At 38.6% G+C, this 27346-nt stretch overlaps 1 protein-coding gene across 1 annotated transcript in view; it reads left to right on the top strand.

The window, feature by feature from the left end:
* The window catches only part of CPED1 (cadherin like and PC-esterase domain containing 1), a 299822-nt gene that overhangs the window by 107886 nt on the left and 164590 nt on the right, over positions 1 to 27346 (top strand). Inside the window, exons 5-10 of the mRNA XM_008157594.3 lie at positions 1091 to 1223; positions 2720 to 2888; positions 23865 to 24007; positions 24716 to 24788; positions 25953 to 26120; positions 26972 to 27076. Coding sequence (XP_008155816.2) covers positions 1091 to 1223; positions 2720 to 2888; positions 23865 to 24007; positions 24716 to 24788; positions 25953 to 26120; positions 26972 to 27076 — 791 coding nt within the window. The remainder of the gene's footprint in view (positions 1 to 1090; positions 1224 to 2719; positions 2889 to 23864; positions 24008 to 24715; positions 24789 to 25952; positions 26121 to 26971; positions 27077 to 27346) is intronic.

Genomic DNA, 27346 nt, shown 5'->3' with positions numbered 1-27346 from the left:
AAAGTTGAAAAATCGTAAGTCAGGGAGCATCTGTATCTACATGCATAGATTTGTGTAGATACATTGATATTTATGTCAATTTACATATCGAAGAATCATGTGCATCTCACCGATTTTCTGCTTATCTAGAGGGTAAAGTGAATATGTAAGCTTTGACTTTGGCTTAAAGGAGAGAGGTCCTAACTGGGGGTGGATTGCTGGATGCTTTTTCTTTCCACTTGATAGCTTTCTGTACAATTTGATTTTTTAAAATTATATACATCTATTTTTTTAAAAAATATCAATATGAGTGTTTTGAAGAAAGTTACTGCTATTGGTCTTTACTTTTATATAATGCAAAAAACCCAGTAAATAATACTTTACAAAATAATAAAGCACTGTTGTTAGGTCATAAAGCATGACAAACTCTAGCACACAAAGGATTGTATTGTCAGGAAATCAACTCAAGTTGTCTATGTAATATTCTCATGGCAAACAAAGTCAGCTCCCTCAGGTACCTTCCCACACAGCATCTCTCATCCGGGTGGCAGATAGGTCTACTTGGTTCAAGACAGCGGAAAACATCACATCTACCTCCCCTTCTATGCAAGAAAATTTGAAATCAGTCATTACACTTGTCTTCCTAGTCTGTGGAAGGAGAACATCCTACCTAATAAAATAGTAATATGCAAATTGACCACACCTTTGCCACGCCCACCAGCCAAAGCCACGCCCACCAGCCAATCAGGGCAAGTATGCAAATTATCCAACAAAGATGGCAGTTAATTTGCATACACTGAGGGAGGGAGGAGTGAAGACTGAAGACAACTTAGAAGGAAGAGGGAGGAAAAGTGGAAAGCAAGGTGGCTGCCAGAGGGAAAGCCCAGGCGGGGCAGGGCGGGGCGGGCGGCAGTGGCCCGCAGGTGCAGGCTAGGCAGCCTCAAGGTGGCGGCAGTGGCAACGAGAGGCCACAGAGGTCACTTGCAGGATTCTTCCAGCAAATGGGCTACTAGTACTACATAAGAAAGGTAGTTTAATACAGACTCTATTATGGAAGCCATTCTAAAAGGAAGCAATAGAATGACTGTCTCGCTCTTTTGAATCTTTTTAGAACTGCAACTTCCGGTGAGCCCCTCTGTGTGTTTGGACCAGAGCACACAATTCAAGCTGAGTTCTTGGAGTCACCTTTTAAAAACTGTGAAGCCGCATGTGTGGAAACCATGGTCCTGGAGACGTGAACAGCTGTAAGCTAATCATTTGAGATGTTATGGCCAATGTACATTTTTAGGAGACCACTAGCAAGAGAAAAGCACTGAACAGATCTAGGGGGTTTTTTATGTTTGAATTATTAGGTCTGTTACATAATTTTTTGGTTATATCTTTTTAAAAAGATATATTATATATATATAATTGATTTCAGAGGAGAAGAGAGAGGGAGAGAGAGAGATAGAAACACCAATGATGAGAGAGAATCATTGATAGGCTGCCTCCTACACACCCCCTACTGGGGATCAAGCCGGAGACCTGGGTATGTGCCCTGACCTGGAATTGAACTGTGACCTCCTGGTTCATAAGTCAATGCTCAACCATTGAGCAACACTAGCCAGTAAAAGAATGCCATCATTGATTTTCTTGTAGAGTAATTCAAACCTCTCCTGCCACAGAATAAACATTTGGGTAAACGGAACTCTTATTTAGGAAGTTACATTAATGTAAGTTGAATTTAAAAGCTTGAAAATGTGAAACTATAAAATTTTAACTTCCATTTTATGCTCAAATGACATTGCCTTAGTCTATGAGTATGGCTGAATTAAATTTTTTCCTAGTTATTTTTTTATGGCTTTCAGGATCTAAGAAAGCAATTTGGAGTGCCATATTACTTCTAGAAAAGTGATTTATAAAGTAGATACATTAAGAGATTTTAATAATCTTACCTACAACACAAAATAGTTTTCCCTGTCTAACTTTATAATTATTAGGTAGTATTTCCAAAGTTAATAGTATTCATTGAAGAATCACATGCATCTTTTGCTTAGATATTTTGAATATAGAAACATGGTAGGGAAAAACAAGTAGTTATACATTTTGGTACCATTTATGATGAAAGTACAGTTATTCATCATAAAATATTAAACTAGTGTTATGTTTCCTTTTAGACTAAACTATTTTCCTGATGTTTCATTCCTTAACTCCTAAATATTTGTGGTGAGGATAATTAGATAGAAACAAACTAGTGGGGAAAGGATTTTGGCATATTTTGGTGAGCTGTCCACTATTGAGAAATTGAACATCTTTTCTTGTTGTGGAAAAGATAAAGTAAAGGCAGGTAAGGGCAGAGCCAGAACATTTCAGGGGTTTCACTCTTCCCTAATCTGTAATTTGTATCACTATGTACAAAGCCATTCTAATTAGTTACTATGGTTCCATATGTGACTAATTAAAAATGTTTAAATCTTTAAACCTTATTTTAGGTACTGTTTTCAGACCTTTCTTTCTTTTAAAAAGTATTTTTATGAACTCTGCCTGAGTGGAGAACTCTTATTAATTTGATCCCTTTTCTCTGTACCTGTATATCCCCTGGGAGTGATGTTAATAAATAGTAAAATTGTTTGAGGAAACCCACACACTGAAAGCTGGGGTCCAACAAAGGACAGATAAGTTTATGAAGCTTTGTGATAATTTACAAATGACATCCTCACGCTACATTGTGGGACTTTAACTGTGTTGCTTTATTTTTTAGGGATCAAACAACAGTCCTTGCTCCACATGAGACCATATTTAGAGCCGAAGATCTATCTGTGATTCTTAAAGCATACGTGTTGGTGACATCCTTAACCCCTTTGCGTGCATTCATTCATTCGACTGGCATGGTTTGGAATCCACCTAAGAGAAAACGCTTCACTGTCAAGGTAACATTTCCATCAAAGCTGTGATTTCACACAAAATATACTGAGGAGAAGTAAAGGGAGTTGGAATGCCTTTCTCCAATCTTTGTGATGATCAAATCCCACTGAACAAAAATTGCAGCGACTTATTGCTGCAAGCAGAGATTTTCATTTAATAAGTGTAAGTTCAAAAATCATCTGGAAGCAGCTTAATTCACTAGGGACCACAGAAGCTACATCTTCTTTTTTTTTCTCAATTCATCATTTTAGTTCAGTTTTTGACCTATTACCAAGCCAGTGGTCAGTTTTCTTGACTTTCCATTATTCAAGACAAATAGAGTCAATGTAATTTTGTCTGTATGGTTTTGCTTCATTCTTAGAAAGCAAAATGCCTATTTCATTACAACGGTAAATATGGAATATTTGCTGAGTGAAAAAAAGGAAGCTCTCAAGTGTTCCTAACATAGTTCCTAATGTAGCAGTAAACCAGGACCTAAAGGATGATGAGAAAGTTTTCAGGGAAGAGCTTAATAATAACCCCAAGAAGTTGAGTTATAAAAGGTAACTCAGGTTAACTCAGTTGAAAAAATGGTCTAGTGACAAACATGGTTGATAAATTTTAAGGCGTTTCCGATTCTACAGATTGTTCAGAGGACAGATATGAGGTGATTTCCCTGGTCAGAATTTCATCCCCTAAACCAGTGATGGGCAACCTTTTGAGCTTGGTGTGTCAAACTTTGCCAAAAAACTGAGCATAACTCGGGTAGTGTGTCACTTTGAGGAAAAAAACATTATTTCGCAAATGTTTCATCCTCGGCATGCGGCCGCATGTCATTAGAAATGGCTACGCGTGTCAGTGCTGACACCGGGTCATAGGTTCGCCATCACTGCCCTAAACTCTTAGGAAGAGAAGCCCTGGGAAGGGGCACTTCCCTCCATTAAAACCCATCAAATTTGGGTTTGGGAGGAAAGAGGGTGGATGCACGACCGTAATCTGGCAGGTCTCCTCCTCAACTCCTCACCTGAGCAGGTGGACTTCGTGTTCTTAACGGGGAAGGAGCAGGCAGGGGGTGTCCCGGAGGATCATGGGGGAGAGGCAGGAGGAAAACAAAAATCCTTTCCCCCAAATTGGAGTTGCCCCTGTCCGCGGCCACCACTGGCTGGACCAGCTCAAAGCAGCTCGCAGACGCCCCTTCACTCAGGTTTCTATGATTTGTCCTTTTGTTGAATTCGTGCTCCTAGCTCATATCACCTATGCTCGTTCACCATCTGGATAAAACCCTGAAGGTTCTAGGTACTCCAAGTAGTTTAAGTTTTTCTCTCTTTTTCATGTAAACTCTACTTCCCCAACCGCAGTAGCAATGCACTGGCTGAAATGATATGCATGTTTGTGATAGTTTATATGGATTTCCTGGGGTTAAATCAAAAGAAAAGAAAGCTCTGTGATTTGATTTCTTAATATTTTCTTTCTTTTTTTAAATAATATTTTTTTATTTTTCAATTAGAGTTGAGGTACAGTATAGTTTCAGGTGCACAACCCAGTGATTGGACATTTACAGTATATAGCTACAAAGTGATCATCCCAATAAATCTAGTGCTATCTAATACCATACATTGTTATTATAATACTAGAGGCCCAGTGCACAAAATTTGTGCACGGGTAGGGTCCCTAGTGGCTGCTGGCTGCCGGCTGGGGCCTCCCTTCGTTCCCGTTCCGTGCCACCACCTGGTGATCAGCACAAGTCATAGTGAGCGATCGAACTCCTGGTCTCCCAGTCAAACTCCTTAGGGGACACTTTGCATATTAGCCTTTTATATGTACAGATTATTGACTATATTTCCTATGCTGTACTTTACATCCCCATGACTATTCTGTACCTGCTAATTTGTACTTATTTTTTTTAATTCTTATTGTTGAAAGTATTACATATGTCCCCTTTATCCCTCATTGTCCTCTCCCTGCCCGCCCCCTCCCCCATCCCAGGCCTTCACCCCCCTATTGTCTGTGTCCATTGGTTAGTTATATGCATACAAGTTCTTTGGTTGATCTCTTACACACCCCTCCCTCCCCAACCCCCAATGTCCCCTGCTTTCCCTCTGAGGTTTGATGGTCTGATGTTTTTAGGTCTCTGGATCTATTTTTGTTCATCAGTTTATGTTGTTGACTTCTTTATATTTTCACACTCTATTCGCTATTTTGTTTTTATTCACCTCTTATTGTGCCTGTGGGACAGACGCAACCTGCAGCTGTAGTACAGCAAGCATGCGGTTCTCGTCATTTTCACCCCCTTCTTTGGGATTTGTCTTCCAGATCTTGCTTAATTCCTCTGGACAACACTGTTACCTGCTCTCAAAGGAAAATAGAGCGGCTTTCTGGGTTAATGTGACGGAGAGTGATTCTTCCTTATGAGGTCAAAGTTATACATAATGCTACAGATAGATTTCAGAAAGCAAGGGGATATTTATTATCCTTCAACTGAAGTACTTATTGCTTCAGCTAAAACAAATAGATTATGCTTATCTGTTAAATCAATACTGTCCGCCACAACATTGCTCCCTCTTGATATTTTTAAATGTGGAAAAAATACACAGAAATGGTTCTCAATGCTAACGTGGAAGACAGAACCAAAACCCATTATAAAGACTAATCATGTGACATTCAAGTGTTATTAAACACTGCTCTTTTAAGTTCCACAGGACATAAAGTGTATGTATGTATATGCGTGTGTACTGAGTCCTGAATTCAAAGGCGAAATTACTGAGTTAAATCAGTGGTGATTTATGTACTGTGCAGTGAGGCAAGCCCACTAAACTGGTTATCTGTGGCCATTTATAGAATATTCTGGCAGCTAACAGAGGTATGACAGGAATAACAGATATAACTATGAGCTCACTTATTTCCAATTAGGTCTGCTTCTAGATACTTTATCTGCTAAAGCTTTGGAGAGAATTGAAAATATAAAGAAAAGCAAATTTGAGAAATAATGGACAGCAGAAATGTGTAAACTGTATTTGTAAACTAAATTTTTCTAAAATCCCCTTCTATACAATAAAAATAATTTAAAATTTAAGTGTTAGCTGTTTCCAAAGGATTTCAAATTTAAAAGGGGGAAGAAGATTGGAAAAAGGAAAGAAAATGAATAGCAAATGAAACATTTGCTTACTATCTCAGTTGATCCAAAGTTTTTAGATATTTTACTCAAAAAAAATTTTCCTCCATGAAGTTCTCAATTCAATTAGAAAACACTCCAGTTGTATCTATGAGTTTACAACTCTTTCATAACCATTCTAACTATAACTCTTGGTCAAATGCATCCATGGCTGTCTTTATACACAGATCACATAGATTAACTGCAAGAAATATCAAGAAATGTCATAAATTAAAATTTGGTTCTTAGAGCAAAAAGTCAAAAGTTATCCCTTCATCCATTGTAAAGTTATCCAGTAGAGAGGAAACTCTCATATTCGCAACCAGTTTTTGACATCTGAAGATTCTTTATACCTGTGGTCAGACCTGTGATCATAGCTGACTGCTTTGATGGAAACCTATTGCTGGAGGGATTTGTGATTGTGACAGGAAGACCTGTGAAAAGCCTTATTTTATCTTGTTGAGACATAAATGAATTCATCGTTTGATCACCTATCCCACATTGAAAGATGTTCATTTGTTGATAGTATTCAAACGTTTTACGAAGATGAGTCCTTGAGTGCAATCAGTGCTCAATAAATGTGTCTTGGATTGAATCCAATTGAGGATCATTTTAAAAAAATTTCAATGTGTGAAGAACTTGCCCACATCTATTTAATCCCTGTCTAACTCAGCCCCTGTATTTCAAAACGATCTTCCAGTATCTTTTCAGTAACTGCGTCAGACAGATGTCATAACATGAGCGCCTTGGCAGGGCCACTTTGACAGGGGAAAACATGAGTCATTGCAGCCTTTTCTCAGGTTGGTATCTGTGAGCATCATCTCCATTGAAAACCCAAGTTAAAGCAGGCTCCTGCCCAGTCGGGGGCTCTAAATCACCAGCTGTCTTCCTCCACTGCATTGGCCTTGGGGGGACCATTCTTCCACGTCCAGTGCCTGTAGTTCCTCTCACATCGATGCGATCAGCAAATGTGCACGGAGGAGAGAGAGGCCCTTGGCAAAGCAGGGGATGTTGTTTACAAGGACCCTTTTTAAAGAATGCGTGTATCACTTACTGGGTCTGGGAAACATGACATGTTGCAGGGATGAAGTTAGCCTCGCTTGTCGTCAATATTCATGCAGTGTCTTTCATAATGGCGGGTGAGATAGCTCATATATTCCCAGGGTAAAAGTGAACAAGTGTAAAGTTACAGTATGTTTTTCAACTTTAGGAAGCGTTCTTCTCTCAATCTTCATTTTACATCTAAAACTGCAGGCTGTGGAGCAGGCCTTGTGAAAGCCTTTTTCCCTGAGCATCTGGCCCTTCCGCAGGCCGGGGAGATTTATGTCAGATGGAGAAAGAATGGGAATAAAAGCTTGCACCTGGGAGTTTGTAAAATGAGTTGATGTGTTACTTAGTCTACTTTTGCTCGGAATAAATTTAAAAGTTGCATCAGGGTGTTCATTTTAAAGCATGATTCTATATATGTGACATTATAATCAGCATAAAATTAAATAAATAAACATGTGACTAAACCTGACTTAGAGTAAAAATCAAAATAATAACTGCAAGATAACTCTTAACTCATCGGCCCATATTGGCATTAAATATTATTTCAGATATCTATTTGGTCTATAAAAAGAATAATTGTCTTGCAAATGCATATGATTTTGAAGTATATAACATTAATGCAAAATAATTCTATACTCTTGATAGCATCTTTGTCTCTTGTTTTGAAAAATTTTATTTATTCATCCATTCATTTTATTCATTCCCAACTTTGCTCCATAAAAGGTTTGTCAGGTAATTTTGTGCATTTATCAGTTTCTTAATACTGAACCTCAATTCTTATCCTAAATAAGAAGAAAATTATTCATTAACTGTGGTCGTGTTTATTTGATCAAAATGATCATTTAAACACATGATCCTAATTTTCAGAACAACAGGCAACATGTTTAAATCCCCAGAGCCTCAGAGAGTGCCTAGAACATGGCAGACACCCACAAAGTGTTTACCCGTGCATTGTGTCTATCATTATCTTTTTTTTTTTAAAGTTCCCTCACTAATTATAACATACTAGAAAACTTTCATCTTGGAAAAATAGGATTTAAGAGTAGGTTCTGTAACAAAAGATGTTATATGTAAATTCAAACATATCTCTTCTGGGTGCAGTAATCTGATAAATATATGAAAATATAATTAACTGAAATGTATGCATTATATTTATATGTATATATATGTTGTATTACAGTGACAACATAAGGTAAAACAACTCTAATGAATATATTTGCTGATTATTAATTTCCTTTAGTACTAGAAAACTGATGGGCAATTATTAACTATATATCCAGAAAAATAGGAGTTAGCTAATATGCAAGGATTTCAGAAAGTGTGAAATCAGGAGAGGTAAGTGAATTCTTTCAGAATGTGTTAAAGATGGGAAAGGGAATTCCTCGGTGGTATCTTGGATGTTAGGATGTGTATTTCTCTAGTCCTTTGCTCCTCCCCCTTCACTTGTCTTGTTCAAAGCTCCCTTCTCCATGGCTTTGTCTAGGGCAGTGATGGCGAACCTATGACACGCGTGTCAGCACTGACACGCGTAGCCATTTCTGATGACACGCGGCCACATGCCGAGGATGAAACATTTGCTGCTCCTGAGGATGAAACATTTGTGACTAGAGTCTTGGAGTTAGTTTTTTCCTCAAAGTGACACACTACCCAAGTTATGCTCAGTTTTTTTTGGCGAAGTTTGACACACCAAGCTCAAAAGGTTGCCCATCACTGGTCTAGGGGATACCTGTGTGGGATGAGGAAGGGGTGCAGTTGAGGACTTGGCAAGAGCAAGTGTTATTTTCCCAAATGGGAGCCTGGAAGTCCATGGCCTGTGGAGGTCATAGAAACTCTTATAAATTAGTCTATGCGGACTTTTCCTCTCTCTGCCATTGCCCAGCACAGGAGTGTCACTCTGACTTCCATTACACCTCAACACAAGTTCCTAAAATACACACGTGTTTAGAGTAAAACATGACATGGAAAAAAGGTGAATTAATAAGTAATGTTTGAAATGCTTTAAACATCCTCAGAGAGCAGCACCATCTTAATTTTGGAGTGTCTCATTATTTCTTTAATAGGTGAACTTGCTAAGCCAGAAAGATGTTCAATAGATGAACTTGCTAAACCAGAATGATGTTTAAGGAGAGAGCAGCTATAATCCCTTCCTTCACTACCCTCCATACAATAAAGAATCGTTAAGATGGAGCTTTGGTTAATGGAACCATGAATCAAGGCAAAAACTCCCTGCAAACGTCCTGAATTTCTCCACTCCGGTGCAGGCACCTAGAGAGTTACTGAATTTAATTTTATAAATCTCGATTCCTGGGCTTTGACAACAGGGCTCACTAGAGTTCTCCGTCCCCAGTAATGGAAAAGATCTTCTGAGGTCAGGAAAATATGTTGGGAGAAAAATATCAGATAAAGTCAGCAAAGAATCTGGAGAACAAAAAAGAAGAAACATTTATTTGCCTAAATATGTTTCAAATCCTTGAACAAAGAGATTATGTTTATTTTTTTATTTAAAAGGGAAACAAACCTTCAGCGCCTGACCCAATACCTAGTACTCAGCAGATGGGGTGGGGGGTGGGGTGGAGGAGGCTTGGAATAGAGACTCCACTTACCAAATTGCTGAAAAGATTAATTAGTAATAAAAACAACCCCTTTACAAAGTGGTATGTGAATGCAAAGTAATAACAGTGAAGACCATGGCAAGAATGTCTCAAAAATCCATTGCTTTAATGTTTAAGTTTATTAAAAATATATGTACCCAGTGGAGAAGACAAATGATATTTACATATTTTTCTTCAGCTATAGAAACAAGTCAATTTTCCACCAGTTCGTTTTAAAGTTTATATTTGTCATTTTAAACAGTTCTTCTTTATTCTTTGAGATCTATTTGAAGGCTGTGACAAATTCTAAGTATAAGATATCCCCAAATGTGCCAACTAGATAAAATTGATTTGTCCACTAAAAGAAGACAGACTTTTGCTCCCTTCAGGAGAAAATCTGACTTGCATTTGTCTTAAGTGATTTATGCATTGCAAGTTTAAAATGAAATACAGGCTTTTCCCTCCCCTATAGTAAAAGGTGTTTTCAAATTTGAAAGAAACAGCAATCTTTTCATCACCCAGGAAACCTACATAGCTATGAGGTAAAGCAAAATAAAAATGCTGTAGTGCCCCCAAGTGGTACTTTTAGATATTACACCAATAGCCTGAACTGTCCACCGATGAAAGGAAAAAGGGCAAAAATGCTTAAAAAGAGCTTTGAGCTTTTTCTTCCATTGGATTATACATATTTATTTTGTAAATGGTACTTGATTATCTGTGCTTGTGGTAGGAAGGCTATATTGCTAAGTAGATGCTCTGAGTGGTGATAAATCTTCAGTGCAATTTAAATGGCATAGGCCACAAAATTATTCTAAATGTTTTCAGCATTTGTCAGTCATTGGACATTGTTTTTCCATTTAAAACAATTTTGTGACACAATAGGTTTCTTTAATTAATGTAAATCTAGCACTAACACTTTACACTTAGCATCTGAAAATGCATTGCTTTTATCCATCATCTTTTGAATGTACTTCTATTTGATTTCAACTGGAACCTCAAAGTGGCTATTAAACTCGAGTTCCTTTGAATTATGGAAGTGGCCTAATTTTGTGATGTGGAACTGAAAGTTTGTCTTTCATTTCTCTGGGTGCTACTGAGGTAGACAAAGATGGATTGTTTCTCATTATTGTTGCATTCTATATCTACAGTAATATACAGGTAGATTTCATTGCTTTTGTTAATTCTATCTCTGTGGGGCATAATCCCTATAAGGCAGTCATTCTCTGACTCCCTCGCTTACCGATGTGGAGCACTCCCATACCCACCACTCTACCCGCTTTGTCTCCTAACAGCTTGTCCTCTCACCTCCGCTGCCAGACTTAGGAAACCAGTTTTTCGAAGCTCTAAGAAGCAGGTGTTTAATGTTCAAAGAAAGGGAATGCAAAGAGGAGAGGAAATCCAGGTCTCCCTGCATTTATACAGGGGTGGGCAAAAGTAGGTTTGCAGTTTTCATATGGAAAATAATACAATAATTTCCCTAGCTGGTTTGGCTCAGTGGATAGAGCGTCAGACTGTGGACTAAAGGGTCCGGGGTTCAATTCCAGTCAAGGGCACATGCCTGGGTTGCCGGCTTGATCCCCAATAGGTGGCATGCAGGAGGCAGCCAATCAATGATTCCTTCTCATCATTGATGTTTCTATCTCTCTCTCCCTCTGCCTTCCTCTCTGAAATCAATAAGAAAATATATTTTAAAAAAAGAAAATAATATAATAATTAATGAATAATAGCAGGATTAAACTCTGTTTCATGGACTCACAACTGCAAACCTACTTTTGCCCAGCCCTGTATATACCCAAATATTATGTGGCTCCCCCTTTAAATCAGCTTCTCCATGTCTAGTGTCTAGTCTTCCAGAATCTACAGCCTTCTCTCCAGGTTTAAAGAAGTGCTGTACCAAAATGATTTCCACTGGAAATTTTATTTCCATTTGAAAAGTATGAGATTTCCCCCATGGGCTTGATTACCCAAGTCATCTACATAAATAATATATATTCAAGTCACAGAAGGTAAAATCATTACTCTAAACCCAGACATCACATAAGAAAAACATTATGCTAAGGAAATATATTTCATTTCCATGCTCCCAAGGAGTTACTGTTAAAGTGAAAAGAAGTGGGGTTTAAAAACGACCAGGGCAATGAGGACACCCTTTCAGGCTGAGTGATAAGCAAATATTGATTGCACTTTTACTCTAAAAGAGAGAGCAATAAACCACTACTGCTGGATCTAGAAGACTAAAAAGAAAAGTCCCAAGGTGTGACCTTTGGGGCCTTGGGATAGATGTCCCATAGCAAAGTCCTCATACCAGCTGCATGACCCCAGGCAAGCCTTTTACCTTCTCTGAACCACTTTCTGTGTCTGTAAAATAGGAATAGTTCCCAATGGGTTAAATGAGGTTTTCAGTCCTTCTGCACATATTTACTGGGTATTTCCCATAAGCTAGTCATCGTGTTAATTTCCAGTGGTACAGTAATAAACAAGACAACATCCCTACCTCTGTGGAGTTTATGTGAAATGATAGATGAGTTAAAGAACTAATTATACATATATTAGAGATATTAGAGGCCTGGTGCATGAAATTTGTGCACGGGGGCGTGGGGGGTGGGGAGAGGCATCCCTCAGCCTGGCCTGTGCCCTCTCACAGTCCGGGAGCCCTCGGGGGATGTCTGACTAATGGCTTAAGCCCGCTCCCCATGGGGATCGGGCCTAAGCCGGTAGTCAGACATCCTTAGCGCTGCCACAGAGGCAGGAGAGGCTCCCGCCACTGCCGCTGCAATTGCCAGCCATGAGCCCAGCTTCTGGCTGAGTGGCGCACCCCCTGTGGGAGCACACTGACCACCAGGGAGCAGCTCCTGCGTTGAGTGAGATCAGGCTGAAATGGGCTCTCCAACATCCCCGGAGGGGTCCCAGATTGCTAGAGGGCGCAGGCCAGGCTGAGGGACCCCACGGGTGCACGATCGCTGGGCTGGGGAGGGACACGGGAGGGTGGCCAGCCAGGGAGGGACTGCAGGAGGGCTCCAGGGCATGTCTGTCCCGTCTCGCTCAGTCCTGATCAGCCGGACCCCAGCAGCAAACTAACCTATTGGTTGGAGTGTCTGCCCCCTGGTGGTCAATGCACATCATAGAGACTGGCGAACCAGTCCACTGTCTGCCCCCTGGTGGTCAGTGCATGTCATAGCAAGTGGTTGAACAGCCTTAGCATATCATTAGCATATTAAGCTTTGATTGGTTGAACGGACAACCGGACACTTAGCATATTAGGCTTTTATTATATAGGATAAACAAACATAGGCAATTACAGATTTTTTAACTATAGCAAAAAAATGAAATGAATAAGGATGATGTGTAAAAAGTAAGTGGGTTGCCTACTTTATGAGGTAGAAAGATCTCCCTGACTAGATGATATCTGAGCTGTAATTCATGAATGAGACTAAGGGTCATAGGAGGAGCTCATGGAGAAACATTCCTAGCAAATGGACAATTCCAATGTCTTGAGGCAGGAGAGTCCTTGTCCATTTACAGAACATCAATAGCACTGAAAGTGTATCCTGTGGAACAAAAGGGGAGTGATGGAGAGGAGGCAGGACAGAAAGGTGATGGCAAACCTCAGGGGCTGAGAGGCATGTCAGGAATTTGGAGCCTGCAAGATAGTAAACAGGGGAACAATATAGTTTGATTGGCCTTTGCAAGCCCACTCTGCAGCTGTGTGGAGAAGGGATTGAAGGGGGTTGTGAGTGGAGGCAGAGAAATCAGTTGCAAGGCTATTCAGGTGACCAGGTGAGGAGGATGGCAGCTTGCACTAGTTGCTGGGATGATCATTCAAAGGTGGAGATAAGTGGATATCTCTGGAGGTAGACACGAGAATTGGTGATGAGTTGAGAATGAGGGGAGACTGAAATAGCACAAAGAGGAGTCCTCAGCCATTATTTGAATGGTGGTGTCATTCCCTGAGATAGATCAGATGGAAGGGAATGGGGCAGAGACATGTGGAATGAGGAAGTGGAGAGGGAGACGGCTCAGATCTCACAGCAGCTTACCCATTTACATGCTCCTGTCCATTTGCCTGGGTCTTGGGCCTCCTGTGCTCCAGACCCTGCCTGAGGGCCCTACACAGAAAAGGTCTGCCTGGGATTGATGTTTCTTTACCCATTCACTTTCTCTTACTGCCTTTCTCCTCCTCTCGCCCCTCCCCGCTGCCATTCCCAAAAGAGGTATCACATTGCTTCTAAACAAAAGAGGACTAAGTAGTTGCTCTTACTTCCTAGGATGACAAGGCATGTCCCATGTGTCAGGAGGAATGATGTGACTTGAACTGTGCTTCATAAAGATGACCCTGGCAGCAATCAAAGGGAAAGTGGGCGGGGGCAGGGAAATCAGATGTCAGCAGTCAGGACCACAACGGGAAGACATTGGTTTAGGCTATATCTATATATATAAAAATCCAGCAACCTTAACGCTGTCACAACTGGAACGACCAGAGACCAGAATACTGTGGCCCCTCACTCAGGTAGGCCTCACCCCCCAGTGGGGAACCCCCACCCCGATCAGTGGTGTGGCTGTCCTGCAAACCACCTGCGGCCCCTCTCCCAGGCCAGCCTCGCCCCCCAGCAGGGGCCCCCACCTCAATCAGAGGCATGGCCGGCCTGCAAACCACCGGCACCCCTCACCCAGTCTGGCCTCGCCCTCAAGTGGGGACCCCCCACCCGGATCCAAGGATCCCATCAGGGCAGGCCAGCCGGTCCCCACCCATGCACCAGGCCTCTATTCCTATATAATAAAAGGGTAATATGGAAATTGACTCTAAAGGTGGAAGGACCAGAACGACCGCTGGACCCGTCACTATTGAGGTGCACTGACCACCTCTTGGTCTCTTTCCCCAGCCTACAGGCTCTGATTGCCTGATGGCGAAAGGGGAACAGGAGTGGGTGGCAGGGGATGGATGGCATCAGGCCAAGGCCCCCACCCCGATGGTCACCCCACACACAAAGGGTGACCCACGATGGGGGCCTGTGAGCAGGCAGGAACAGCCAACCTCTCAGTCCCTTCCCCCAGCCATCAGGCACTGATCACCCAATGGTGAAAGGGGAACCAGGAATGGGTGACAATGGGGGCAGGGGGGCGGCTGTGGGCAGCCAGGGAAGATGGCCCTGATCGCAGGCCAGGCCTAGGGACTGTACCCATGCACGAATTTCATGTGTTGGGCCTCTAGTATCATTATATTTAATTAGTGCCCTGGTGCACGGATTTGTGCACATTGCAAGGAAATTAATTAGAAGGTGGCTGGCAGGGCGGGACTGGGTGAGACGGGCTAGACACGCCCTGGAGCCAACCTCCCGCAGTCCCTCCCCAGGCAGCCACACATGGGGTGGCACCATGGCTGGAAGGGCATCTGCGGAGTGAGCGGGGTCCCTCTGGCAGGTAGGGTCCCTTGGCCTGGTCCACAGGGATTGGGCTGAAACTGGCTCTCTGACATCCCCCTAGGGGTCCTGGATTGCGAGAGGGCAGTTCTTAGGTATCACACCCCGGAATCGGGCTCCCTCATCTCTGGTCCCAGGGTGCATTATCTCCCCCCCCCCATCCTGCCAGAACTGCTGCTGCCAAGTCACCGCAGCTTGGCATCTCCTGCATTGAGCATCTGCCCCCTGGTGGTCATTGCATGTCATAGCTAGTGGTTGGATGGTCGGGTGGTAGCTTAGCCTTATATATATATAGATTAGAATACTAACTCATGAACTTTTAAATTGTGCACAACAATTAAATGCCCATGTAAACTAACCCATATAAAGAAATGAGTTTTATTTGGACACTGGTCAGAGAGAGGTATAAAGTCAGTGATGGTAGGGAGGTATAGAGAAATAGCTGAGGGTTGTAATAAATCTATGGAGTCAACAGACATTAGCCCTACAGCCTTATAAGTTAGGGCAAATTGCTCTATTGTTTTCTTTATTGTACAACCAGAATCCATTATTTTTATAATGAATACATTTCCTTTTCTTTTGTGATTGACCATGAAACTTAACAATTCCTAAAATAGATATCCTACATAAAACATCCAGAACATAAATGAAAAGTATTTCCCTTTTTACTTTCTTACTCACTTGAGAGTATAGATATATCAGATAGGTATCTTTCTGTCAAATGATCTCTGTTTGCAAATTTTTGTACTGCCTGTTGCAAATATTAATTGTTAAAAATATTAGCAGATTTCAATGCCATTTTCTACTCAAGACAATAAAAGATGGACAGTTTTCAAAGCAAGCTGTCAGAACTTATTGTTCTGAAGGCTCAAAGAATGCCTAGGTTTTAACTTTAATAGAAATGATTTTGACCTGCTTGAAACAATAACATTCACGTGAAGAAAATTAGTAGACATTTATATGTAGAATCCAGTGGTAAAATCTTTACAACTTTAACTTTTGCTTTTTACTGCTAAATCTCTCTGCTCCTTTATATGCCATTGAGAGGTTTCAGAAGAGGCAATAAAAAGATAACCTTGCCAATTCTCTAGGGAAGTTGAATATAATACAATCAAGGTTCTACAATTCAAAGCAAACAAATTTTTATGCTATTCACACAGCCTTTTGTATTTTTGCACCTTGCTTCTGACCAATTCTCTGATGTACATGTGGGCAAACTTTATAGCTATAAAATTGATTAAATCACATGTAATTTCCTAATTCAATGTAAGCTCTAAAGCTTAGGGTTATATTTTTAAATAATTTTAATTGATTTTTAGAGAGAGAGGAAGGGAGAGGGATAGAGAGAGGAAAACATCAATATGAGAACCTTACATCGATCGGCTTCCCCCTGCACGCCCCTTACCTGGGCATGTGCCTTGGCCAGGAATCAAACTGGCAACTGTTTGGTGCATGGAGGATGGATAGATAGATAAAGCGATAGATGGATAGATAGAGCAATAGATAGATAGATAGATAGATAGATAGATAGATAGATAGATAGATGATAGATAGATAATAGATAGATGATAGATAGATAGAGCAATAGATAGATGATGATAGATAGATGGTAGATAGATAGATGATAGATAGATAGATAGATAGATAGATAGATAGATAGAATAGATAGATAGATGATAGATAGATAGCTGATAGATAGATAGATGATAGATGATAGATAGATAGATAGATAGATAGATAGATAGATAGATAGATAGATAGATAGATAGATAGATATAGATGATAGATAGGTGATAGATAGATAGAGCGATAGATAGATAGATAGATAGATAGATAGATAGATAGATAGATAGATAGATAGATAGATAGTAGATAGATGTTAGATAGATAGATAGATAGATAGATAGATAGATAGATAGATACATAGATGATAGATAGATAGATATATAGTAGATAGATGTTAGATAGATAGATAGATAGATAGATAGATAGATAGATAGATAGATAGATGATAGATAGATAGATAGATAGATAGTAGATAGATGTTAGATAGATAGATAGATAGATAGATAGATAGATAGGTAGATGATAGATAGATACATAGATAGATGATAGATAGATAGATAGATAGATAGATAGATAGATAGATAGATAGATAGATAGATAGATAGAGGAATATGGCTGGCTGCCCTGGCCGGTGCACCTCAGTTGGTTGGGTATTGTCCCACGCACCAAAGGGTTATTAATAAGTGCAAATTAATAAAATTATTCAGGTTGCTGGAAGCATGAAACTTATTTAAGTATTAGAATTTTGATCTAATTCCAGGAAATGAGTAAAAACTATCCACATTTAGGTTCAGCCAAGTAATTCAGATTTTTCATGAAGACAATTTTCATAGAGCTAAAACAAATGATGATAATATTTATGTTCTTAAATCATTTGATTTAACACATAGTTTGTTCTTGATCCAGGCAATTTAAGTTACAAAAAGAATATTTTTAGTTTTTCCAAAAGGTAATTGGACTACATAAATACTCAAGTTGTTGAATTGACCTTTTAGATATGCTTGAGAATTGTGATGGTTTCATCAGAGTAAAAACAGATAATCCGTTCTTCTGTATTTCGGGGTCCACCCACATCCCCAAACTAGTGCAATCAAAGGCACCAGGGCAGACGTAGTGCTGGCTTTGCTGCCAGCACCCTGCGTGGTTCCCTCCCGGCTGCAGGGCCTTAGGCACGCGCTGTGTTCGAAGCATCAGGCTCTTCATCTGTAAAAGGGGGACCATGAGCTTCAACCTCAGCATTGCTATGAATATAAACAAAACAATGCATCAGCAATGGTCATTGTCAGGTCACGGTGTCAGCTTAGCCAAGGTTATTAAATACAACCCAGAATTATAGCCAAATAACCACAGGTGCACTCAATGAAAACTTGCATCAGTACTTAGGTTTGCTATTTAGTCATTTTTATCCCTTTTTCAAATCTCTTTTCCTTCTATTTTAAAATATATTCCCCTCTCCCTCATAAACCTTTAAAGCACCAAGGAGACTTCTTCCCAGAGTCCAGAATGCTCACGAGGACCTTATTGCGCCACAGCTCTCTGGCATGCAGCAGGTGCCTTCCTCTGGGCCAGACACATCCAGAGCCATGACCCTCAAGCTGGGTGCCATGTTGTGTGCCTCTGGGGATCCAGAAAGACGCCCTAAGGCAGGGGTGGGGAACCTTTTTCTGGACGGGCCATTTGGATATTTATGACATTATTTGAGGGCCATACAAAATTACCAACTTAAAGATTAGCCTGCTATATTCGGTCACATTTAATTAACTCACCCTTAATGCCTTGGCAGGGGCCAGACCAAATGATTTCACAGGCTGCTTTGGTTTGCATTTCCCTAATGATTAGTGATGTCAAGCATCTATAATAATAAAAATGTAATATGCTAATTAGACTGGACAGCCGAAAGACCTTCCAGACATCATTCCAGATGTCCTTCTGGATGAAGCCATGGTGGCGGGGGCTGAGGCAGAGGTGGTTATGGGGCAATCAGGCAGGCAGGAGAGCATTTAGGGGCATCAGGCAGGCAGAGTGGTTAGGGGTGATCAGGCAGGCAGGCAGAGTGGTTAGGGGTGATCAGGCAGGCAGGCAGGTGAGTGGTTAGGAGCCAGTGGCCTTGGATTGTGAGAGGGATGTCCGACTGCCAGTTTAGGCCCGATCCCTGTGAGTCCCTGATTGTGAGAGGGTGCAGGCCAGGCTGAGGGATCCACCCCCACCGTGCATAAATTTTGTGCACCGGGCCTCTAGTCTTTTCATCTGTTTGTTGGTGCAAGATGATTTTAAGTACCAATATTCCTTATTCTGAGATCAAAAATTCTCTTTTATATGTTAGTACTGACAGAAATTCTCATACACATTGGTAAGGCTCAATGCTATGAAGCACTACTCAAAGTTCCAAATATTGAAATATCAGTATTTTCTTGTAGCTTTCCAATTAGTCAAGAGTATGACTTAAAAAGAACTCTGATATTGGTTAATCTTGCATTCTTTGTTTTAACTCTTAGGTTAACTTTTCTTATCTCAAAAAGCCTCTCAAACAGCAGTAAGCTTCTATTTTTCAAAGGTTTTATTGCAACACACCAGAAAAATGCATATCTCCCCTGTCTCATGAAATGGAAACAAGACATAAACAAGTTGTCTGAAAGAGAAAAATTATGTTATCCAGAGCTCCAGTAATCGATTTCTCTTTCCAAAGTCTCTGTAGTTTCTGTAATGTTGAACTTAGGTTTATTTATCTAACAGTATTTATGCAATACTGACTCTGCATTAGTTACTGACCACCCAAAGATAAAATGTATAGTTTCTGCCCTAAAAGATCTTATAATCTAGTGAAAAGCAGATAAAAACTCAGCACGTTTAACACAGAACAACACATGTTGCCATTGAGAGCAACTTGCTCAAGGCCTTGTGGGAGGATGAAGGGAAATAATGAGGCAAAGCCCAGAATTTAGCATGTGAGGGGCTGTGAGACATGGGGTGGGAATATAAGGCAGAAAGAAGGGCGCCTAGAAGTGTTTTAAGATATCAAAGACATAATTGAAGTTTTCTTACAAATATTTTCGACATCTCAGTTTCTCCTGTCCTTTCATTTTACTTTATCTTAAAAAAAATGTTTTATTGATTTTTTTTTTTACAGAGAGGAAGGGAGAGAGATAGAGAGGTAGAAACATTGATGAGCGAGAAACATCCATCAGCTGCCTCCTGCACACCCCCAACCGGGGATGTGCCCACAACCAAGGTACATGCCCTTGACCGGATTCGAACCTGGGACGCTCTATCCACTGAGCCAAACTGGTTAGGGCATCCTGTCCTTTCATTTTAATGATAATTTTTATCCATTTATGTATATTTTAATGAGTTGCTTGAATGGATAGATGTAAAAATTATAAATACCTTACTGTGTTATACCTTGAATTTAACACAGGTATAAACAAATGTTGATGCTTAAATGGTCAGACTTGGCAACCATAATCTTACAGTCATTTTCTATATAATTTATTTTGCATTAAATTGGTACTTCATTTTTACATTGAAGGAGGACAGTTTATAGTTTATAAAATAGATTCATATCATGTTAAAAGTTTTAAGCTGTTGTTGTATTCATTTTTACCTCACTGCTATGGCACCGATTTCCTTGGATCTTAAATTCTCATATTTGTGTAACTCAGAAACATTAATTAAAAGTCTTGACCTAGAGAGGGAGAAATCTCTTTGATGTCTGAGCTCATGGCTTGATTGATTTTAAATTAACAAGGACGGTGAAGGTACTCCTTCGGGCATTTGTGCTTAGGTTAAGAAAGCTCCCAGGTGAAATGTGTTTTTCAGGTTCTTACGGTTTTGAATGCAATTAATAACAAATAATTTCAGACTTTACATTGTCTGATGAGGTCATTGGGCATACTAGTAGTTCTCTCTTTCTACATCTGAGCACACTGAGATGCACAGACTCAAGTAATTTGACCAAGGAAATACAAATCAGTGTAATAAAATAATAATACAACCAGACACTCAAAGGAGTCTTCCGCTTAGCCTACATGGAGTAATTACAAAAAAACAAATAGAAGTATTGAGCCCCTTTTGGGTGACTTACTGAAAGCTGATGATTTTAAAAAAATATATCTATTAAGCACTAGCATGAGTTTACTTCCATTTCTGTAGTTAGCTTGCCACTATACTAAATAAATTAAGTAGAAGCGGTCAATCAACTGGAACTTTGAATTGAAGGGCTTAAATGAATTGGAAATCTAGGCAGTGAGATAGAAGGAAATATACACAGACACAAAAATTGGGAACAAAAAAAACCCCACAAAAATAAAACAAGTTGCTCCATTTTGAATCGTGCTTTTTGAGTGCCACGTCTCTCCTCTCTCTTCAGACGTCTGTTTATAAAGGCAGCTACGTTCTGGTCCCCGGCTTTCCTGGTCCCCGGCATTCATGGTCGTTGGTTCGTGTTAGTCCTTCTCTTAGCAGGAAGATGGGAGAAAGGCCAGTTATTTGGGTCCTTCAGTTTTGCTCTTTAATTTCTGTTAGACGGCATACCGCTGAAGGGGTCCGTGCAAGCATCATGCCTCTTTATGCTCTCTTTTTAGAACATTTCTATTGGAAGGCTTTTCATATATTAAATGTTCTTCCTTGGCTGGTATTACAAATGTTTGAATTCCCAGAGGCAGCTTGATCTTCCCAAATCATGCATTGCATTATGAGAATCTGGATTCGACAACCACTTTAATTGAATTTCCTTTAAATGGCTGTGGACTTGTTTTAATTAATAAAAGGAGCTAAAACGCAGTGAGTTATTGATATGTGCCAGTGGCGATGTAACTCATGTACGTTCTCTCATTTAATCTTAGCAATACCTGTATGGAGTAGATACTGTGATTAATCCCACAAAGTCTCACAATGTAATAACAACAGACATAGAGCCAACGTTTTGCCTCTGGGACTTTCCGCCTCTTGAGTCTGTTACCTCTGTGCTTTGTACTTGTCCCCCAGAGCTCAGAGCACGATGATTACCACATAGTGAAATTCTCAACAAAAGTTGAATTAAATGGCACTGCATTCATGTACTGGCAGCCCATTTTCAATGCTCAGTTGGAGTTAGAAATGAAGAAATGACCATTTTCACAGTAAAAGAAAAAATGTAATCCTAAGACATTAATTTGATTATTATTTTTTTGCCATGAAGAATATAATCTGATAATTCATCTTATGTATCTTATATGCTACACAAACATTTTGAACTTTCTTAAATTATTAACCTTGACCTTTGTGATATTCAGGAAACATGAAAATGTGAAAATACAATATATATGTTCAATAACTCTACATAATATGGTGAAGTGAGTGAAATATGATGAGTTGCTTTTATTTGGAAAAGCATAATATTATTCTGTTTTGACTCAAGGGTGTTAACATTTTCAGTGTTAGCATTAATTTGTTTTCTTTTGATCATTCAATTATTATATTCATGTTTTTTAGCGAAATGGAAAAACATCCCAATTGCCAAAGCTAATGATGTGTTCATAGGGTCTTAAAGTATATATCTCATTAGGTTTCTGTTTGTCTGCTGGTAAAAGTTTATGAAGTCAGTATTTGCTTTTCCTGGGGGAATTTTGCTTATATATTTTAAAGATACATTTATCATTTCCTCAGGTGATTTGTGCCAATATCTGTCCTTCATTACCATAGCAACAAAAGTTTTTCCTTTTGCAGTTGAAGCAGTTCAGATAGATGTTGTCTGTTCTTCCAAAACATGAATAGAATACCTGCTTCATGTTTATACAAAAAATATTTTTAAATTGAAAAAAATATTTTGAAATACAGTTGGCATTCAATATTATTTAATATTTGTTTCAGATGTAAAAAATTATTTTTAGTCTTTGAAAAGAGTATGTCTATCCAAAGTCAATGAATTAATGAGATTTGTTTTTTTCACTTTTTAAAATTTTTTATTTGAACTCTGGTGCTAAGCATCCTTTTGAAGTAATTTTGCTGTTGCAATTGTTTTCATAGTTAAAAGCAAGTAAAAATAGTCATTTGTGATGCCAATTGTAATATTTCTAAGAAGGCATAGACCTGAGCATCATTTCCTTTTGCAATACTGTTCTATCCTCTCCATCCCAGTGGAGCCTCATTTTATAACTAGAGGCCCGATGCGTGAAATTTGTGCAAGGGGGTAGGGCCTTGCAGCCCCACCTTCATTTGGAAGGTCGTCCAGAAGGTCGTCTGGACAGTCATTCTGCTGTCTAATTAGTCATTGGTCTAATTAGCATATTACCTCTTTATTATATAGGATGGTTGGAGAACACTGAGATTCTGTTAGATTCTTTAATAGTGGAATAGATCTCCCATAGCAAAATGCTGTGAAGAAGCAAATTTGACATACTTGTTTTTGTTCTGATATATATATAATAAAATGCTTAGATTTGAATTTCTTACTTTCCAGTGGCTTTCAAATACATTTTTTCCTAATTTGGTTTCACAGCACTCTGCTGTTAGGTGCTAACCCATTTTAACGAAGACAAAAATTTGGAGAATTGAGTTGCAAGTCTGAGGTCATCTGGCTGGTAGAGTAAGAAATTAAACTTGGGGGTTCTGATCACAAGCCTGTTACAGTTTCATTTCACTCTCCACGGACAGATGCCACAAAAAGAGGAAACAATGGAGTAAACATCTCCAAAGCAATTGAAATTACAAGGTGTAGTGGCACCCCATGTTCATTTAAAAGGCTTCTATTTTTAAAATATGTGTAATTTATATATATTATATAATATGTATGATGTAAACAGGTGGCAAAGTAGGTTTACATTTGTATGTAAAACAGTTTATTTTTGTATTATTATTTATTTAATTATTGCATTATTCATTATTACTCTTAACCTACTTTTGCCTATTCCTGTACTCATTATATAATATATCTGCAGAATATTATATACTCTTTCTACATATACTATAACTTATGTATATTATATATACTACATATATATATATATGTGTGTGTGTGTGTGTGTGTGTGTGTGTGTGTGTGTATATATATATATATATATATATATATATATATATACTGATATATACATACATATATATATATCTTAGATTTATCAAACTTTCCTAATTAGGAGTTTTTAAGTGTGACAAAGAGAGAGAATCTAAAGGAATCTTTCAAATTGGTGACCTTGGAAATGATAGACAAACTGAGATGTTGTTTGAACATATGAGCTATTTACTTTGTTCCAGCTGCAAACCTTTTTTGAGACATTCCTGAGGGCCAGTTCGCCTCTCCAGGCCTTGGACAACATGAAGGAAGCAATCAGCAAACTCCTGCTGGCTGCCGAAGCTTTCAGCGAAACATCTCCTCTGGGACCGAAGGCCTTCCACAGGTGAAAGCAAAGTCTGGTGTTAAAAAGAGAAAAACCCTGTCTGCTAGAAATGCATTGTTAGTGAAAATGTATCTTAATTATCACACATAGGTGCTTCTTGGAAAATGTTCTGTTTCCTTGTTTATAGATCCTAAAACATCAGAGCACATTGCAGACTCGTCCGGATCTAAATAGTGGGTGACAAGAAGTAAAGCAACGTTACTTAAACTGATTTTTTAAATTGCAGCCCCTTTCAAGCTTAGCTATTTCTATCATATACTTACCACTGACTAGATATATTTTTTCTTACAGGCTTTTATGAACAAAGTTCAATAACTCCTCTGTCCATATCTCAGTTAACTTGAATATCATCTAATGCCCTTTTCCTAGGGAAATGTTAAAGCTAGTATGCCAGAAGAGGGGATGACTCCATTAAGCATTATCATGCTTTGTACACGAATGAGATTATTTAGGTTTTCACAGCGTAACTTCATTGGTTAGTTTAATGTGTTATGAATACTTTAGATATATTTGTAGTTTCTGTAAAAAACAAAACAGATTCCAAATACAAAATTAAATTGTACGCAATTTTAGATGATCTGAAAACTGCTCTTTTTAATTATTACTGACCTTGAAATGTAACTAGAGTAACTGTTCATAATGTAATTCCAAATAATAGGTTAAATGCAGCAGACAGAATATAATTTGTTCCCTGTGGTTTCATTTCAGATGCAGTTTATGTTTTCAACTTTTAACTTTTGACATTGGTTATGGCAGTTTCACGTCCCCTGTGGTGCTCCAGGTGAGTGTGCCAGAGGGCTGTGCGAGCTTCTACTTTATGCTGAACGATGTGTGTGTGTGTGTGTGTGTGTGTGTGTGTGTGTGTGTGTGTGTGTGTGTTATTTTAATTCATAGTGAGGAGTCAATAAATAGCAACTTTATTAAAGTTACTACTTATGTTTATGATAGCTCAGAGAATTAACTAGTACGTGGAGAGCCTGTGATTTGAGTTCCAGTTCCAGCTATGCATTCCTACAGAACAAGCGTGGATTTTTCTATGGTTCAAAAACTGCTTATGAAAGAAATAGGGTATAAAGCTAAGTATGTGGAATGCAGAAAAGCAGACATTAAGACAACAGAAACTAGCAGATTACCAAACTTATTCACATGAGTTTGTAAGAAAAAGGTAACTCATTCTTTACATATTTACTTTAAAATTGGCCTGTATTTTAATTTAAAAGATCATAGAAATGTTTGAATATATGTTATTTCTAATATAAATATATATAAATTGAAGAGTTTTTATATACTCTGATTCTTTTAATTTCTCTCAAATCAAATGAAGTCATTCAGATCATTTCCTCCAATATATTTTAAATTTAAAATAGCCATTAGTGGGAAAAGAATTGATTGAATTCATCTATAGAAAGCTTTATTTTGGGATGTGGAGTGGGAAAGCGGGAAGAGGAACAAAATAAAATTATGTGCAACCAGAATTCAATTTTATATTGCATTGATTGATTTTCAAACTTTTATATTAGGAGAATGATTACATTATATGTGACATTTGGTTGAATAGTTCAAAGATTTATCCATAAAATTATAAAACTTTATGAATTTATGTATTATAATGGTCATTCAATATTTTACACAGATCTAATAGTTTGTTATGCTCTTTGAAATATATTGTTCAGAAATGTTATATGTTATCTTCCATGCACACAAGTTCTTCAACAATGTTTTCAAGCTAAGCTAATGTGACTTTATAATCCATTAGTTCATTTTCTTACAAAGAATTGTATCTTGGAAAGAATATTACATTTTATGAAACTGTTGACCTCCAAAAAGACCACTAGATGTCAGTTCTGATCTACAATCCAACAGGAAATGAATCATGTCTGAGAAGTGACACTGCAGTAAAAGTAAGTCAATGAAATATATTTTCTGTGCTTCTCCTTTCTCACAGGTGCATGGGCATTTACATTTTCAAGATGACGATAATATGGATTTTGAGGACCAAAACACAGAAGAATTTATTTTAAAAGACGCTTTCAATTTTCTCTTCTCGAATGAATCTTCATTTTCCATATTCTCTGAGATATTTCAGAGACTCTACAGATCAGCTGTATCCAAGGTAAGTGCATATTTTTGTACTGACAAATATTTTTTTCCAAGTCATTCTTTACAAGATACTATTTTCTTTATGGTGTAATTAAGCAACTTGATGATTCATTTGTATCAGTTACATTACACGTCTTAGTATTTTTCTCATCTGAGGACCAATATTATTTTTGTGTCAGCTAAGTATGTGACTAAGTATGATAAAGTTATGAGTTGAAATGAAGAAAAGTAGTTCCTAATTCACAAGGAATACTTGCAGATATTATGAATAATACATACTCTATGTTATAGAATACTTTAAAAGGAGTATCATAACTTTTTGGAGTCAGTCTAGAATAGCAGTGAGTGTTCCAGATTGACATCAAGGGTCTTGAGTTACAATACTAATTTTTTGATGCATTCACACCTGGTTAACAGATTAGATAGTGATGATTAGGATATAGTATTCATAGTGCATTGATTAGTTTTTATGGTGTTAATAGAAGTGTTCTTGGGGCCTCTGAAATATCACTACAGATTACTAAGTACGTTATCATTCTCTATATGTTGCTGCTGCATTCTCTAGTACCTGGAGGCTAAAGGGGACTCTTCCTGTGTTCCCACATGCCCCACACCTCTGCCTCCTGGGCTCCTCTCCCCAGCCTTACTAACAGAGCACTCTTGAATGATTTCATTCAGGTTCTCTTTGTCAAATATGAAGTTCTCTTATATGCAGACACCATTGTCATGGTTGAAGTTATTATGTATTAGCATTCATTAGCCCAACTGTTTATTTACAGAGTGAAAAATTTCATTGGTTTGTGAAGTGGGCTGCAACTGGGCCGTAGCAAATGCTTAAGGGTTGTTTTTCCCCTCCTGTTATAGGGTGAAAACTACAAAAAGGAACTGAATCAATGCCTATCTTTAGAGGAGATTAATTCAATGATGACTTTCGTAAAGGAACTTGGGAGCTTGGGGCAATTCCAACTGGTAAAACTAAAGTGCCATTTGATTCATCTTGATTACTGAAGTTATAGTAAATCAGCCATAAACTGCTTGCTTTTGATTTTAACTTAGGTGAATATATTTCTTTAAGGAACAGACATCTTTGTAAACTCCTTTCTTCTGTTCAGAGATATATGAAGATGAGAAGAGTCCATATTCTTGAAGAGTTTATAAATAATATGTCTTATTAAAGCTAAAAGAATATGAGGTTGTTAAAGCTGCCAGGATTTGACAGTTATTAAGGGGAAAATATCC

The sequence above is a fragment of the Eptesicus fuscus genome, chromosome 14, assembly GCF_027574615.1.
Source record: "Eptesicus fuscus isolate TK198812 chromosome 14, DD_ASM_mEF_20220401, whole genome shotgun sequence".
NCBI classification, from domain to species: Eukaryota; Metazoa; Chordata; class Mammalia; order Chiroptera; family Vespertilionidae; genus Eptesicus; species Eptesicus fuscus.
The sequence above is the reverse complement of the archived record's forward strand: the minus strand, read 5'-3'. Positions and strand labels throughout refer to the sequence as shown.